General features: G+C 30.3%; 2 protein-coding genes across 2 annotated transcripts in view; one reads left to right on the forward strand and one right to left on the reverse strand.

Moving 5' to 3' along the window:
- Positions 1–1,204: 1,204 nt before the first annotated feature.
- LOC107164646 (uncharacterized) overlaps positions 1,205–15,072 on the reverse strand; it is a 35,634-nt gene continuing 21,766 nt past the window's right edge. The window contains exons 4-28 of the mRNA XM_089218391.1: positions 13,648–13,774; positions 10,866–11,144; positions 10,291–10,379; positions 9,827–10,189; positions 9,638–9,743; positions 9,397–9,519; positions 8,637–8,857; positions 8,283–8,568; positions 8,009–8,157; positions 7,710–7,950; positions 7,326–7,649; positions 7,081–7,252; positions 6,907–7,002; positions 5,876–6,834; positions 5,648–5,796; positions 5,448–5,586; positions 5,081–5,394; positions 4,405–5,006; positions 4,112–4,332; positions 3,863–4,039; positions 3,565–3,804; positions 3,325–3,492; positions 3,136–3,249; positions 2,904–3,060; positions 1,205–2,769 (exon numbers count right to left, since the gene is read on the reverse strand). Coding sequence (XP_089074517.1) covers positions 2,627–2,769; positions 2,904–3,060; positions 3,136–3,249; positions 3,325–3,492; positions 3,565–3,804; positions 3,863–4,039; positions 4,112–4,332; positions 4,405–5,006; positions 5,081–5,394; positions 5,448–5,586; positions 5,648–5,796; positions 5,876–6,834; positions 6,907–7,002; positions 7,081–7,252; positions 7,326–7,649; positions 7,710–7,950; positions 8,009–8,157; positions 8,283–8,568; positions 8,637–8,857; positions 9,397–9,519; positions 9,638–9,743; positions 9,827–10,189; positions 10,291–10,379; positions 10,866–11,144; positions 13,648–13,774 — 5,959 coding nt within the window. The 3' untranslated portion in view covers positions 1,205–2,626. The remainder of the gene's footprint in view (positions 2,770–2,903; positions 3,061–3,135; positions 3,250–3,324; positions 3,493–3,564; positions 3,805–3,862; positions 4,040–4,111; positions 4,333–4,404; positions 5,007–5,080; positions 5,395–5,447; positions 5,587–5,647; positions 5,797–5,875; positions 6,835–6,906; positions 7,003–7,080; positions 7,253–7,325; positions 7,650–7,709; positions 7,951–8,008; positions 8,158–8,282; positions 8,569–8,636; positions 8,858–9,396; positions 9,520–9,637; positions 9,744–9,826; positions 10,190–10,290; positions 10,380–10,865; positions 11,145–13,647; positions 13,775–15,072) is intronic.
- Positions 11,142–15,072, forward strand: part of LOC107164655 (trypsin-3-like) — a 38,009-nt gene continuing 34,078 nt past the window's right edge. The window contains exon 1 of the mRNA XM_089218392.1: positions 11,142–11,256. The gene's annotated coding sequence lies outside the window, so the exon portion shown is untranslated. The remainder of the gene's footprint in view (positions 11,257–15,072) is intronic.

Genomic DNA, 15,072 nt, shown 5'->3' on the forward strand with positions numbered 1-15,072 from the left:
AAATAAAAATTTTTGTTTAAGCAATAAGAATAATACAAAATATTTGTTTGTTTTAAAGACTATAATTGATTAATCATAATTCCAAATTTAAAAACGAAAATCCGACATACATCTATTAATTTTACCAGTTATTTATTGTAATAACTGTATTCTACAAGTGTATACAAGTGTATAGGCACACAAGCATTTGAAAATATTTGAAATTTTTCTGTTTTGGAATAAAATTAGTACTTAAACAATTTAAATTCACTTTCAGTTTTATTGTTATGAAATTTAATTTTTTTAATATTAAATAATATTACCACAATTTTATGAATATACATCAGGATACTGACAGGAAAAAAACAGGTCATTTTTGACACTTAACTTAAAAAAATTGGATAAATATCTGCACAACTGCACCATAGGGCACAGATACATTTACATCAAATCCATCAAACTCTCTTCACTAAATTTTCTGACAATAAAGCAATATTTGTTTCTAATACCATATCATATAAATTACAATTACATTTAAATTAAATTAAATCTTGGGCCAAAAACTGAAAAATTACAATCAATGTTAGGGAATGCCCTCCAATCAGAATTAATGATAAACAAATTTTACAGCACCAATCAACAAATTATCTTGGTATTATTCTTGATAAAAGTTTAATATAGTTAATTTACACTAAGCAAAAACGAAAACAACTAAACTCTCGGCTTCTCCTGCTTTGATCTATACTAAAATCTAACATGAATCTTAAAAAGTTAAAAATGTAGGTACTTAAATTAATTTTTATTTACTTTACTTGTATAAAAATCAATCATAAGACAAGTATGGCTAATGGGTTAGGTGTTATTTGAATTTGTAAACTCGTGGATATTTGGCCTATTCAAGTCTTAACAGCCAATCACCTTGACACTTAACTTATCACAGATCTCTATAATGACTTAAATTTACAAACTGTCAATTAACTTGTTAAAAACTAATATAAATGATTTCGTTCTAAATTAATCAATCATAGGTACCTACTAATCCTTTCCTTAAAAATATGTTTTTTCTCATATTACCATAAAATATTCCATGTCAATTAAAATAAAACTGGGCTAGACTTTTTAAAATAAAATATAAATTTAAAAAAAAGGAAAAATTATACTTAGGAAAATAATGTAGACAACTCATACCTATGTAGAATAATTAATAAAAAAACTTAAAAAGAAATTGCATAAATAATCATATAATTCAACATCTACATAATATAATATATATTATATAATAATTATACTTAGCACAAAACATCGACAAATTTATTGAATAATATTAAAAAATACATATTAAACAAATATCTAATTATCATAATTTATAATTTATTATTGTCTTTAAGGGCACAATGTTTCATATGGCAATAGCTTTTCCACAAAAGTATAGTTCGTAGCATAAGTTTCATAATAGTTCAGCTATGATACAGTATATTGTAACTGCGCACCAATTAATTTATCAATGTCTCTATATTAAACTAAATTGACATTATTTATGTAATTTAACTTTAACAATAATAACGTACAAATATGTAAGCATAAGTAATTGCTTCTATAGTGATAATTCATAAATATATATTTAGTATGGTAGGTAATGATAGATTAGGATATGCAATAATATTATAAGAACACTAAAATCTTACATTGGTAAGCTAGTGGATATATTTAAATAACAATAAAAATTAATATATTCAACAAATTGGATGATAATACTGCAAACAATATTTATGAATATGAAATCTAACAAGTGTGAAATATGTTTTAAGTGCCAAAGACTGATTCTCTATAAATTATAGTCTGACCATATTAGTATACACATCATTCATAATTAATAATCAAGGTAAACAAATATTACATTAAATCAAAAATTAAATTAAACGTGATTAAGACAGTTATTTCAAATATTGAATTGACAGTCCTCAATAAAAATTGTTATATACCTAATTGTGTATTTAATTTAGTGATGGTTGTCTTAAAAATCTTTGTTTAATGGCCTTTGTTAGTAAAAAAAAAATATTAATGCAAAATCATTTTTTTTGGATAAAATACAGTATTTCTGATCTATTCTATACATTTTTTTTTAATGTAAAGAAAACATACGCTCAAGCAAAAAAATGTTATCACTCATACAAATATATTAGGTATTAAAAATAAAATTCTTAATAGAAAATCAGTCTTTTACACTTTTGTCAATATTCATGTGTTTTTTTGATATTAATTTAACCAACTGGGAAAAAATGGAATTTAAGATAATACTAAATGTATGGATAATTATAACACACACTCGCTCCACTTATATAATTATATAATTTTTATCTATATTATATGAATAAGGAAAACGCATATGGTTGCATATTATTTTTATTGTTATGAGTAAATCAAAAATCGATTTTAGGAATTTATTGTTTCCTTAGGAGCTTAAAAAAATAACGTAACCACACTTGAATTATTAGTAAAAAAAAAAAATATATATATAACAACAATATGGTTTTGTTACCTAATCAGTTGAAAAAAAACTAACACTGTAATGTTAAGATGCTATTTTTAAAAACCAACGTCATTCCCTCAATATTGTCCAGATGGTAATTACTTACAAATTACCAGTTCATGTACTAAGTGTTTGAATAGATATCACACCACCCGGTCCGGGTAACACAGAATGGTCCATGAGGAATGCATCTACTTCTCTAGCTGCTTGGCGTCCTTCAGATATTGCCCAAACTACTAAGGACTGACCACGACGGCAATCTAAATTAACAATAAGAGATTTTATCACGGTTTTATTTCAACCAATGTATGCAAGTAATATTATTTGTGCTTAAAACAAACTCGTAAAAATATTCAATATGTTTTAATTTAAATTATGTATTAAAGTCACAAACCTCCAGCAGCAAATACTTTAGGAACAGATGTAGCATAACGACCAGATGGTGTCTGGTAATTGGATCTTGGATCAAGGGCTAATGATAATTCATTGACAATTGTACGTTCAGGACCAAGGAATCCCATTGCCAAAAGAACCATATCACATTTGAAAACCTAAACAATACATAGTTAGATTACACAATGTTCAACTGAAAGAAATTTACAGACAAAGTTTTAAAAAATAATTACCTGTTCAGAATCTGGTACTTCGTCCATTTTCCATCGTCCAGCTTCATCTTTAGTCCAATTCACTTTAACTGTCTTAATACCACTAATGTGACCATTACCGTCATCAACAAACTCCTAAAAAATATTATTTCTTTTTGATTAAAAGATCTATTTATTTTGATATGGTATCGAATGCTATGGATTACTGACCTTGCTCATGATGCAAAATTGTCTAGGATCTCTACCATACTTAATTTTAACTTCTTCATGACCATAATCCACTTTGAATACTCTAGGGTATTGAGGCCAAGGGTTATCTCGACCTCTAGTTGCTGGTGGCTCAGGAAGAATTTCAAACGATGTTATAGATCTTGCTCTCTAATATTATATATTTAAGAAAAAGTTATCATAAGTATAATTGTATGATTCTCATTAAGTACAAACACTAACCTGTCTTAATGAAGTAGCAATACAATCGCAGCCAGTATCACCACCACCAATCACTATTATGTCTTTATCTCTAGCTAACAGAGGTAAGTCTGTTGGCCCACCAAGTTGTTTCTTTTGTGAAGATTCCAAGAAGTTCATAGCAAAGTAAATACCTTCTAGATGACGACCTGGTATTGGTAGATCTCTTGGCCATGTAGCACCAGTGCATAGCAAAACAGCATCAAACTGATCCAAGAGCTCCTATTATAAATTAACATTAATAACTTTTCTCAATTTTAATTATTTATATACAAATTACTTTAGCTAAATAATCTTTTCCAACGCTGACATTTGTGTGGAAAATTATTCCTTCGTCTTCTAAAAGTTTGACTCGCCTTTGCACCACTTCTTTAGATAGTTTCATAGATGGAATTCCATATTGCAATAATCCACCAACACGATCATTCCTCTCAAAAACTTTTACCAAATGTCCAGCCTAAAAATTATCATTTAAATTTGGTTGTTTTTAATTTTTAAAATACTAGGAACCTATTAAAATAAATTTTACCTTATTCAATTGATGAGCAGCCGCCAGTCCTGATGGACCAGAACCAACAATAGCTACGGTTTTACCTGAACGGTTCTTTGGTGGTTCAGGTTTAATCCAACCTTGTTCAAAGGCATGGTCAATAATTGCACATTCTATGTTCTTAATAGTAACTGCAGGCTCATTAATACCCAAGACACAAGCTCCTTCACATGGAGCAGGACAAACACGCCCAGTAAATTCTAAAAAATAAAAATGTAATATATTTACTAATATGCAACTATATTGTTTAAAAATATCATCAGTTTTATTACCAGGGAAGTTGTTAGTTTGTAAAAGTTGATTTAATGCTTCTGGCCAATTATTATTGAAAACTAAATCATTCCATTTGGGTATGATATTTCCCAAAGGACATCCGTGTGAAGATTGACAGAATGGTACACCACATTCCATACATCTCGCAGCTTGAACTCTAAGTCCTTTCCTGACATGTTGGAAATTGTAAATTTCGTCCCAATCATTGAGTCTTTTTTCTGCAGGTCTGTACATCATTGTTTCTCGTGAATATTTTACAAAGCCTCGAGTCTTATCTAATATTTTTTCAAGTCTTTTTTTTTCAAATGTTTGGTCATTAATTGTTTCTTCGATGTCACGAACACTAGGCTCATTAATGGTTTCTACATTTGTGTGGCTTTGTGTTACTTTTGTTTCTTCAGCCAATTGTTTCAAAGCTCTTTGATATTCATACGGGAATACTTTGATAAACTTTGATGCAGAATGTGGCCAAGAATCTAACAACTTAGATGCAATAACCGATTCAGTTTTAAGAACAAATTCTTCTAAAAGAGATTGAACATAGTTCAGATCTTCTTGGCGGTCAAGAGGAAGAAGTTCTACCATTTCTGTATTGCACTTGCTTTAAAATAAATATTTAAAAAAAACTATAAATATTTAACTTTTGAAAAAAAATTTATTTTAAATAATTTTTACCTTTTAAAAGATCCATCAACATCAAGAATATAAGCAATACCACCCGACATACCAGCAGCAAAATTACGTCCTGTTAGACCCAAAATTACTGCACAACCACCTGTCATATACTCGCAACCATGATCTCCAACTCCTTCAACAACTGTTACAACTCCAGAATTTCTAACTGAAAAACGTTCAGCTGCAATGCCTCTGAAAAATGCTTTTCCACTAGTAGCTCCGTATAAACAAACATTGCCAACTATTACATTGAGTTCAGATTGGAATGTTGATGATTTTGGAGGGAAAATAACTATTTCACCTCCAGAAAGACCCTAAAAAAATTATATATTAGTACTCTTGAAGTAATAATATTTAATGAACGTACTTTTCCAACATAATCATTAGCATCTCCTTCTAAAGTAACGTGCACTCCCTTAGTCAAAAAAGCACAGAAACTCTGCCCAGCAGAGCCTTTCAATTTTATGTTTATACTGTTATCTGGTAGACCTTTATCACTGTATTTCCTGATATGAAATAAAATATGTAAAATTAGTTTGTTTTATAGATTATAAATGAAAAACTTACATTGAAATATGGTAGCTTAAAGTTGAACCAAAAGCACGGCATTCATTATTAATGGTAAGTTCAATATTAACACTTTTTTGTAAACCATCAATTACAGGTTGTGCAGCAGTTATAACGATATTGTCCATGCGTTTTTCTAGTTGGAAATCCTAAGAATAATATATTTTTAATTAGTACAAAAGGAAATAATTATAATTTAATGTATTCAATTATAATATGTAATTGTACTTGTGATTCTGATCCACCAATTATGTTAACACCAGGTCTCATATGCAAAGCATTGCGTAACACAGGACTAAGATTTAAAAACTTTGCTTTAGGGTTATTGTTACTGTCCGTCATTTTAAGAAGATCAGTGCGTCCAATAAGATCTTGATATTTGGCGACACCAAGGTTAGCCATATGCTTACGTACATCTTCGGCTAACATAAATAAGTAATTAATTACATGTTCTGGTTTACCAGCAAATTTTTTTCTCAGGACAGGATCTTGAGTTGCTATGCCAACAGGACAAGTATTTAAATGACATTTTCTCATCATGGTGCATCCAAGTACAATTAATGGTGCAGTACTCAAGCCTATTTCATCAGCACCCAACAAAGCGGCAACAATTACATCAAAACCTGTTCGTATTTGACCATCAGCTTGAACAACTACCCTGGATCTCAAGTTATTTAACACAAGGACTTGATGAGTTTCTGCTACACCAAGTTCCCACGGAAGACCTGCATTTTTGATACCAGTCCATGAACTAGCTCCAGTACCACCATCATGACCAGAAATTACAATGTGTTCAGCTTTTCCTTTAGCTACACCTGAAGCAACTACTCCTACCCCAACTTCAGAAACTAATTTTACAGATATTCTTCCATTAGGATTAGCACACTTCAAATCATAAATAAGTTCTGCTAAATCTTCGATTGAATAGATGTCATGATGAGGTGGTGGAGATATTAATCCAACACCGGGTACTGAATGTCTAGTAGCAGCAATATCTTTAGTCACTTTATAGCCAGGTAATTCTCCTCCTTCCCCAGGTTTAGCACCCTGAGCCATTTTAATTTGTATATCATCAGCATGAGCTAGATATGAGCTGGTCACACCGAAACGACCAGATGCTACTTGTTTAATAGCTGATCGTTTGTTATTCTCTGGATCTTGATTTAAATAGCGGTCAGAATTTTCACCTTAATAATATAATAAACAAGATAACATTATAATACAATGAATTACATATAAAGAAAAAAATGAATAAATACCTCCTTCTCCAGTATTTGATTTTCCTCCTAATTTGTTCATAGCAATAGCTAAAGATGTATGTGCTTCGATAGAGATTGAACCAAGACTCATTGCACCTTAATAAATAAAATATTAAAAAGTAATTAATTTAAAGATTTTTATTTTTTTTGTTTGTTTAAGTTTCAACAATTTACCTGTAGCGAATCTTTTTACAATATTAGCGGCTGGTTCAACTTCTGAAATATTTATTGATTTAGTGGTAGGAACTAATTCCAATTGACCTCTAAGGGTACACGCTCGAACACTTTCCATCGTTGATTCACAAAATTTATCATATGAGTTTGTGCTTTTGTTACTTGCTGCATCCTACAAAATAATATAAGTAATCCAATGTAGTACTTATAGATTCAAATAATAGATACAATATTTATAAACTTACTTGTAAGTTGGCTATACTTATAGGGTCATTTATGTGTTTTTCACCACCTGTACGCCAATGGAAATAACCAGGATTCATCAAAACCAACATATCAGTATTACGGTAAGAATAAGATAGGTAATGACGTTCATATGCTTCTTTGGCTAAACGTTCAAAGTTTATACCACCAATACGTGACTGGGTGCCTTTAAAACACTTATTAATTACTTCATCTGCCAAGCCTACAGCTTCAAATATCTGAGCTCCTTTGTAAGACTGTAGTGTGGATATTCCCATTTTTGCCATAACTTTTGATATTCCTCTTTCCATTGCCTCACAATAGTTCTAAACATTTAATTAAAAGTTTTAAATATTAAATAAATTAAAATAATATTTGATGCAAACCTCAAATAATATTTTATCAGTAAAAGATGAATCCAATACTCCTTCAGCACGTAAGCTTTTTGCCATTTCAAATACTAGGTAAGGACATATGCCATCAGCACCATAACCCAGTAAAACACACATCTGGTGAACTTCTCTAGCTTCGCCGGTCTCAACTATTAATCCAACTTTCATACGTAGTCTTAGATCAATCAAATGATGGTGCGTAGCTCCTAAGGCTAATAAAATACTAACTGGTATTCTGAAAAAAATCACAAAAGTTTAAATTTAAATTTTATATTTTTTTGTTAACATTTTACCTTTCGGAACCAGCTGATCTATCTGACAAAATAATGAGCTGATAGTTGCTATTAGCAGCTTCGCTAGCTTCTTCGCATATACGATCCAATGCTTTTGAAAAACCTGATGGGCCTTCTTCTTTATCAAATGTAACATCAATGACTTTTGTCTGTTAACATTTTGGTTATTTGATGATTAATATAATTGAAATATTATAAGCCAATGAAATAGATTCACTCAATGTTTCTATGTTAGAATATAGGTAATGTTTAAATTTATTAAACTTTATTTTACCTTCCAGCCACGATGTTGATTATTGCGCAAAACTTCCAGATCATATAGTGACAGTATTGGGTTTGGCAAAAATAATCTATGGCATTGTTTAGCACTTGGTATAAGAATATTAGCTTCGGGCCCAATTGGACACATTAACGACATGACAATTTTTTCACGGAAGGGATCAATCGGCGGATTTGTTACTTGGGCAAATAACTGTTTGAAGTAGGAGTATATTAATGGTTGAAACAAAGACAGGCAAGCAAGTGGAGCATCATTTCCCATCGAACCTAATGCTTCTTTTCTGAAATGTTATAAGTAAATATATGTTAAGTTACTAAATTTTGTTTGATTTATTAATTTTTAATGTACTTAGTTCTGATCATCGGAATAATCAGCATGTTAATAGTTTCAATTGAGTAACTAAATAACAATAAACGTCTGTCTCCTCCCCATATGCGAGTCATTTCTTGTTCTGGAATATTTTCTCTAATTGTCTTTTTACGTTCGCCACTAATAAATTCTATTGATTTGGCACGCACTAAACCAAATCCTTTAGCAACAGCTTCTTCTCTCAAGTCTTCTATTGTAATCTATGTATAACATAAAATATATTATTTTACAAGAACATAATATGATATATTAAAAATAAGTTTTTATATACACACAAAATAATATATACAAATACCTAAAAGTTGTCAGAAAGTTGACTAAGTTAAAAGATATTTTCAATATGTTAATATAAGATTAATAAGATTAATATAAATATAAATAAATATATATATATATATACATGTATTTTTAATACATTAATCTATTCACGGATAAAGTTAAGAGTGAAAATATTAATAGGCAATAGGTAATAAATATTTACAACAAGAATAAAAGTAAATAAAATCTTAGAAAACTAAATAGCTAGGCATTCTTATGAAATTCACGACGGTAAGATTTGCAGGTTGCAGAAGCATATTTTCAAACCATTTATCAACACATATAACTCACCCTCTATAAAGTCAGTACAGGAAACAATTTGCGGCATCGGATAAACAAACAAAATGTTTTATGGTTTAGTTTTTGTAAACAATATTTTTATTATTACATTTTAATAATGGTTGAAAAATATTATTTTTACCTGCTCTCTAAGCCAATCAGAATGTGGTCTGCTCCTTGCTATATCTAATTTAAGTTGAACATCTTGTATGATGCGCTTCTCTTTGGTATCGACCAACAACATACGACCAGGTTTCAAACGACTCTATAAGAAAGTTATAACATCAAGTGTCAAATATGTGCATATTTTGTTGGAGAATTGAGAAAGAATATGTAGGTAGCAATAAATAAATAAATAATTGTTGTCAGTTTTTCTACTTTACCTTCAGAGCTACATTGGCTGGGTCTGTGTCATACACTCCTACTTCAGATGCCATAACCATCACATTGTCTTTTAATACGTAGAACCGAGATGGTCTTAATCCGTTCCTAAAAAATAGTTTGTAGTGAGCCAGTGCTTAAATAATATTAACTAATAAGTAATACCAATAATAATTTAAAAAAAACGATACCTGTCCAACAAAGCACCGACGTATCGTCCATCAGTAAATGTCAACAGGGCAGGGCCATCCCAGGGTTCCATCGCGCATGCCGCCCAGTTGTAGAAGTCTCTTTTTTCGGATGGCATGGTCTGATCGTTCTGCCAGGCCTCCGGGACCATGGTCATTACGGCTTCGGGCAGCGAACACTCACCAGCGTTGATCAGAAATTCCAAAACGCAGTCGGCCGATCCAGAGTCCGACAGATTTGGTTCCACCACCGGGTAAAGCTTTTTGATGTCGTCAAAGTGCTTGCTTTCCATCACACCTTCCCGAGCGGTCATGAAGTTCACGTTACCACGCACCGTGTTAATCTCACCGTTGTGCGCCAACACCCTAAAAGGTACGGAAACGTGTTATTTATATATTAATAATATAGCTATTAGGATCATTCATACGGACACTATAGGCCCGGTGAATTTATCTTGTAGATTTACCTCAGAGGGTGCGCTCTCTCCCAGCTCGGGAAAGTGTTCGTTGAGAATCTGGTGTGGACGAGTGCTAGGTACGTTTCGTAAGCCGGACTCTGTGGGTGAGAAAAAACATTATAATGACATAATATAATGTTGCTTAGGAAATCATCAACACATTGTAATTTGTAGTCATTAGGAAAACGGTGATAAAATTAATAGATTTAACCACAGAAAAAACGTTAAAATATATACACTTATAAGAATTATAATTTTTTATAACTTAATACATTTTTAGTTAAAATGCTCGGTATTAATAATAATATTGTTTCAAAGAGATTAAATTATTTAATAATAAGTTTTTGTAGTGATTTATCTAAATATTTGGTTTAAATTAATTTATAATTCATCATTTATGTGGTTGTACTAACCAATAAGTACGTTCAATATATTTCCATATAATGTAAGTACCTATTTAAAAGAATTTAATACGTAGAACATTGTACAAAAAAAACCTATCAGCTGTAGCCGGGATTGTTATTCAGTACACCGTGTTTATGCAATCTCTATTTATTTATCTATTTAACAATTATTATTGTTACTTGTAAGTCGGCAAAGTATGCCCATAGCTGGTCCGACGTGAATTGGCCCTTGTACACGATGATAGTGTGCGACAGCGAGCAGATGTAAAACCTCCTGCCCGGCTTGGGTATAGTGTGCGTGGAACGCTTCCGGAGCGCGAACACGCGGCGCTTGAAGTCGTCCTCATTGAACTCATCGGCGTCGTCCACCACGAACGCCTGGCGGATGAACGGTTCGCTGCTCCTGGCTACTTCGCCTATCTGGCTGTTGCGCACCGGCACCGTCCTCCAGCACAAAACCTGAAATAATTGACATAAGGCACCGCCGTGATTAGTTTGTATAATTCGACTGTTGTCATTGTAATATGCGACTTTGTGCGCGGTTTCCGCGGCGGACGTCCGAGCGTTAAGAGTGAGTATTTAATAATATAATAATACATCTTCTATGATGAATACTGTTGTTATAATATTATTATACTATAGTTTATGGCATGTTGAATGATATATGGTTGGGGGCGGTCAAGGACGCTAAAAATAATGTTTTAGATAATATTATTTTAGTAATGTTGTCGAGCGAACAAATTTGGCCGTCGGAAGACGGTTGTCGGGGAGTATGATGATATTAATATTGTTATATATATGATTAACATGCAAATATTATATCGTACAATACCTACAGGTGATGGACTAACCACCTGTAAGTTAATATAGGTACACGGTTCACAATACTTATCACTAATAGTGCATGATGTATAGGTAATAATAAATTTTTTTTTGACTGAATAATATATTCACACAATTTAAATAAGTAAATTATTTCTAAAATACAGTATGGTAAATTGTCTATTTATCAAATTTAAATAATATTCTATTGGTAATTCAATACATAATAAAATATTATGGGTATGACATTGCTTTAAATATTAATTATATGCTAATTTATGCGATAGTGTAACATTTTCGAATTATTAAAAAAATTACTTATATATAATATGTATAATCGCTGATGTATTAAATGTTAAAATATTTAACTGATTATAAAAATAATTGAACAAGATTAATTTAGCATTTTTCATGTTTTAATAAGTTACCTAATCTTACAATTTCACAATCATAAAATATAATTTAATTAACATTATTAATAATTATTTAAAATTATTAATCACATAAATAATACATAGTAAACGATGTTTTGTGTAGTGCTACAAAGTTTTATTTATCCATCGACAGTTACGTAATATTTTAATACGTACTAATTTGATAAAAACAATCAAGGAAACATGCACAATTAGGTACTAAATTTTTTTTTTTAATTATATGATTAATTGATTATGATTTTTGTATATGGTAAATAGTAAGTTCTTATTTATTGAAAATAATATAGACTATTGTCAATTGATAATCTTGTATCTATCAGAACATTACGAGTAAATTATGTATCTTTCATATAAGTATACAATGTTAGGAGAATTTGCGTATTGATGATATTCAATATAAATTTTTATTTTATTTTCAACGAAATGCTTAACTAAATATTATTTTTATTATAAGCTATAAAACTATTTTAAGCCATATTTGAAAAAAATTGATTTGAGTATACGTTAGAATTGTTTGTTAATTACACCCCAGACTATAAACTGATCATCTTTTTATAATATTTATCTACTATAGTTTCAGATCATTAATAAATCAGTTGATATTCCTACATAAGTTTTCGCATAGTTATTTAATATAAAAAATGTATTTGATCACCCTACCACCAATTAATATGTATAAAACATATATATTTTGTAGATTGGAAACAAAAGTCGCACAACCAGAAGGAAAAACTCAAAAACAAAATGGTAGTTGAAAAATATTATAGGGTTGTACTAATAAAATTTAATTTTGATTAAACACTTTTATATTTTCGCAACATAACTTTTTGCACATTGCTAATAAAATTAATATTATTAGATATCATAAGCGATCAAACTATAAAATCAAGTATAATATTATCCTGTATGTTTAAAACAAGAAAAAGATTAATTTTGCCGTTGACATAGCATTAACGATATACATACATATATAATATATATATATATATATATATATACACATAATATATTTATGTATGTATATATATATACATATTAATTGTGATATAAAAAATAAAATAAAAAAATAGACACAGATGATAAATTTACCGTACGACGATAACGTGCAGTGGTTGTCTATCGATCGGAATCGGCTATTTTGTTTCTGTCGGTATTTGTATATTAGGTATTGATCAGGGCCGTTCTGCAATAAACAATATCATAACCTAGCTCACATATTCTCACACAAAATTGTTGTTGGGCTCACTTGTTGCGAATCGACACACAATAACGTGTTTAATTCGCTTTTACCACATTTTGTTTTCACGCTTATTTTCTAAACATTACGTATAGGTTTTATATAGGCGGACTGCTGCATTTTCCGAACGTAAAAACGCAACATATAAACCAAACCTGCACCGTCCCGGCTGCTGGTATTATATATAAACACACGTATTCTGGTAAAACCACGTTAGATTGCATTTACCAAAACGTGTTCGGTACTTGCGCACGCTTGATGTCTGTTTATTACACGCGGTGCTAAAAATTATTATTCGATCGGCCATTATAGTATATAATATAATATAATATATCATATTATTAAATGCATACAAAATGCCACGCACACATTAAATAAACGTCGTGTGCTCATCGTCGAAATATTGTATAATATGTATGGAAAAAAATTAATAATATAATGTATGGTCACGTTACTGCCAATAACTCACTTTGATTTTGCACTCTAAACCGATGGCCGCGAACATCTCTTCGCTCTCGGCATGGTGTGCCTTGTCCAAGTAGAACATGCCAGTTGCGTACTTGCCCTCTTCCGGCAAGTCCACGTTTTCCTGTTCCCTGAAACGTTACATAGAACTTAGTTTCATTAAAAAAAATTAATTATACTTGACGGAAATTGTAATATGGGGGGGGGGGGGGGTACTCAATAGTATGCTAATATGTCACCACACTATGCTAGCATTGTATATTTTGTTATATTTTATTCTAGGTTCGTGTTGATTACCGAATATGAGTATAATATATAACACATCAGTGATGTTACATCACATGATATAAATAATCTCTATAATAATATCTATAATAATATATCCTAACCATTCATTTTAGTCTATTAACTGAGGCTTTTTTGTTCAATTAATAAAAAGTAAAATGAAATAATAATCACAACCTTTATTCATATTGGAACAATGCGTAACCTCCACTGGGTGGCTTCTTTCCTAGGTTTTACATGTCATTATTTTTATTTTATTTACTTATCAAATTAGCTTATTGTAATAGATAAAGAAGTAAAAATAAAAATTGTACACAATGATATAATACAACGATGAGAAGAAAAATTACACGATTATTTATTATATGGAGGCCACCTCCTGGCGTTTAATATAGAACCCTATGTCATCGAAGTTACAAACTGCTACAGCCTACAAACATCTGTATTAAACCGTGCATTATATGGTATGTAGAATTTATCTATTGGCGATCCAATAGTCCAAAAAGCAAATATTATTTCGATTAATTACCAAAACGTATACTCGTAGTATTATTCAATTAGGTAATTCATTTTTATTTAGTGCACCATAGGCGTTTCGAAATTAATGATTAAATGAAATTATTTATGATGACAGTAGTTATGATATATTATACGTTATATTCATTATGTATTTGTTGGAAAATGTCCAATAAATTGTATCGAATATTTTCGAGTAATATAATACCCATTTAAAAAATTTGTTTGGTATAACTTCGTAGTTTGGTTCATAGTGTATATTAAAGGCTATAATGTCTACTGCCATACGTCACCAAACTAATACTGATTACAATAACGGTTGTGAACTAAGGTTGAGATATAAAGTTATCAGCCATTTAACTTTATCTTATCTAGTAAAATATATTTTCCCAATTTATTTTTACCAAACCAAATGTCCGTGGTATGCTAATCAATTAAAAGACATCACAAAAGTGTCCGTATACAATTCTATTATAAAAGTTTTCTTAAGTTATTATTTCACATATAATTTGATACTTTTAAAATATTATATAACATGTTAAAGAACTTATCTGAATAACCGCATTTAAAATAATGTACGAAAATTGAGAGTTTTAACTTGCATATTATATTAATTTGAACAAACTTA

Source organism: Diuraphis noxia, unplaced genomic scaffold (genome assembly GCF_037042655.1).
Source record: "Diuraphis noxia isolate RWA-SAM2 unplaced genomic scaffold, SU_Dnox_SAM2 contig0002, whole genome shotgun sequence".
Classification (NCBI taxonomy): Eukaryota; Metazoa; Arthropoda; class Insecta; order Hemiptera; family Aphididae; genus Diuraphis; species Diuraphis noxia.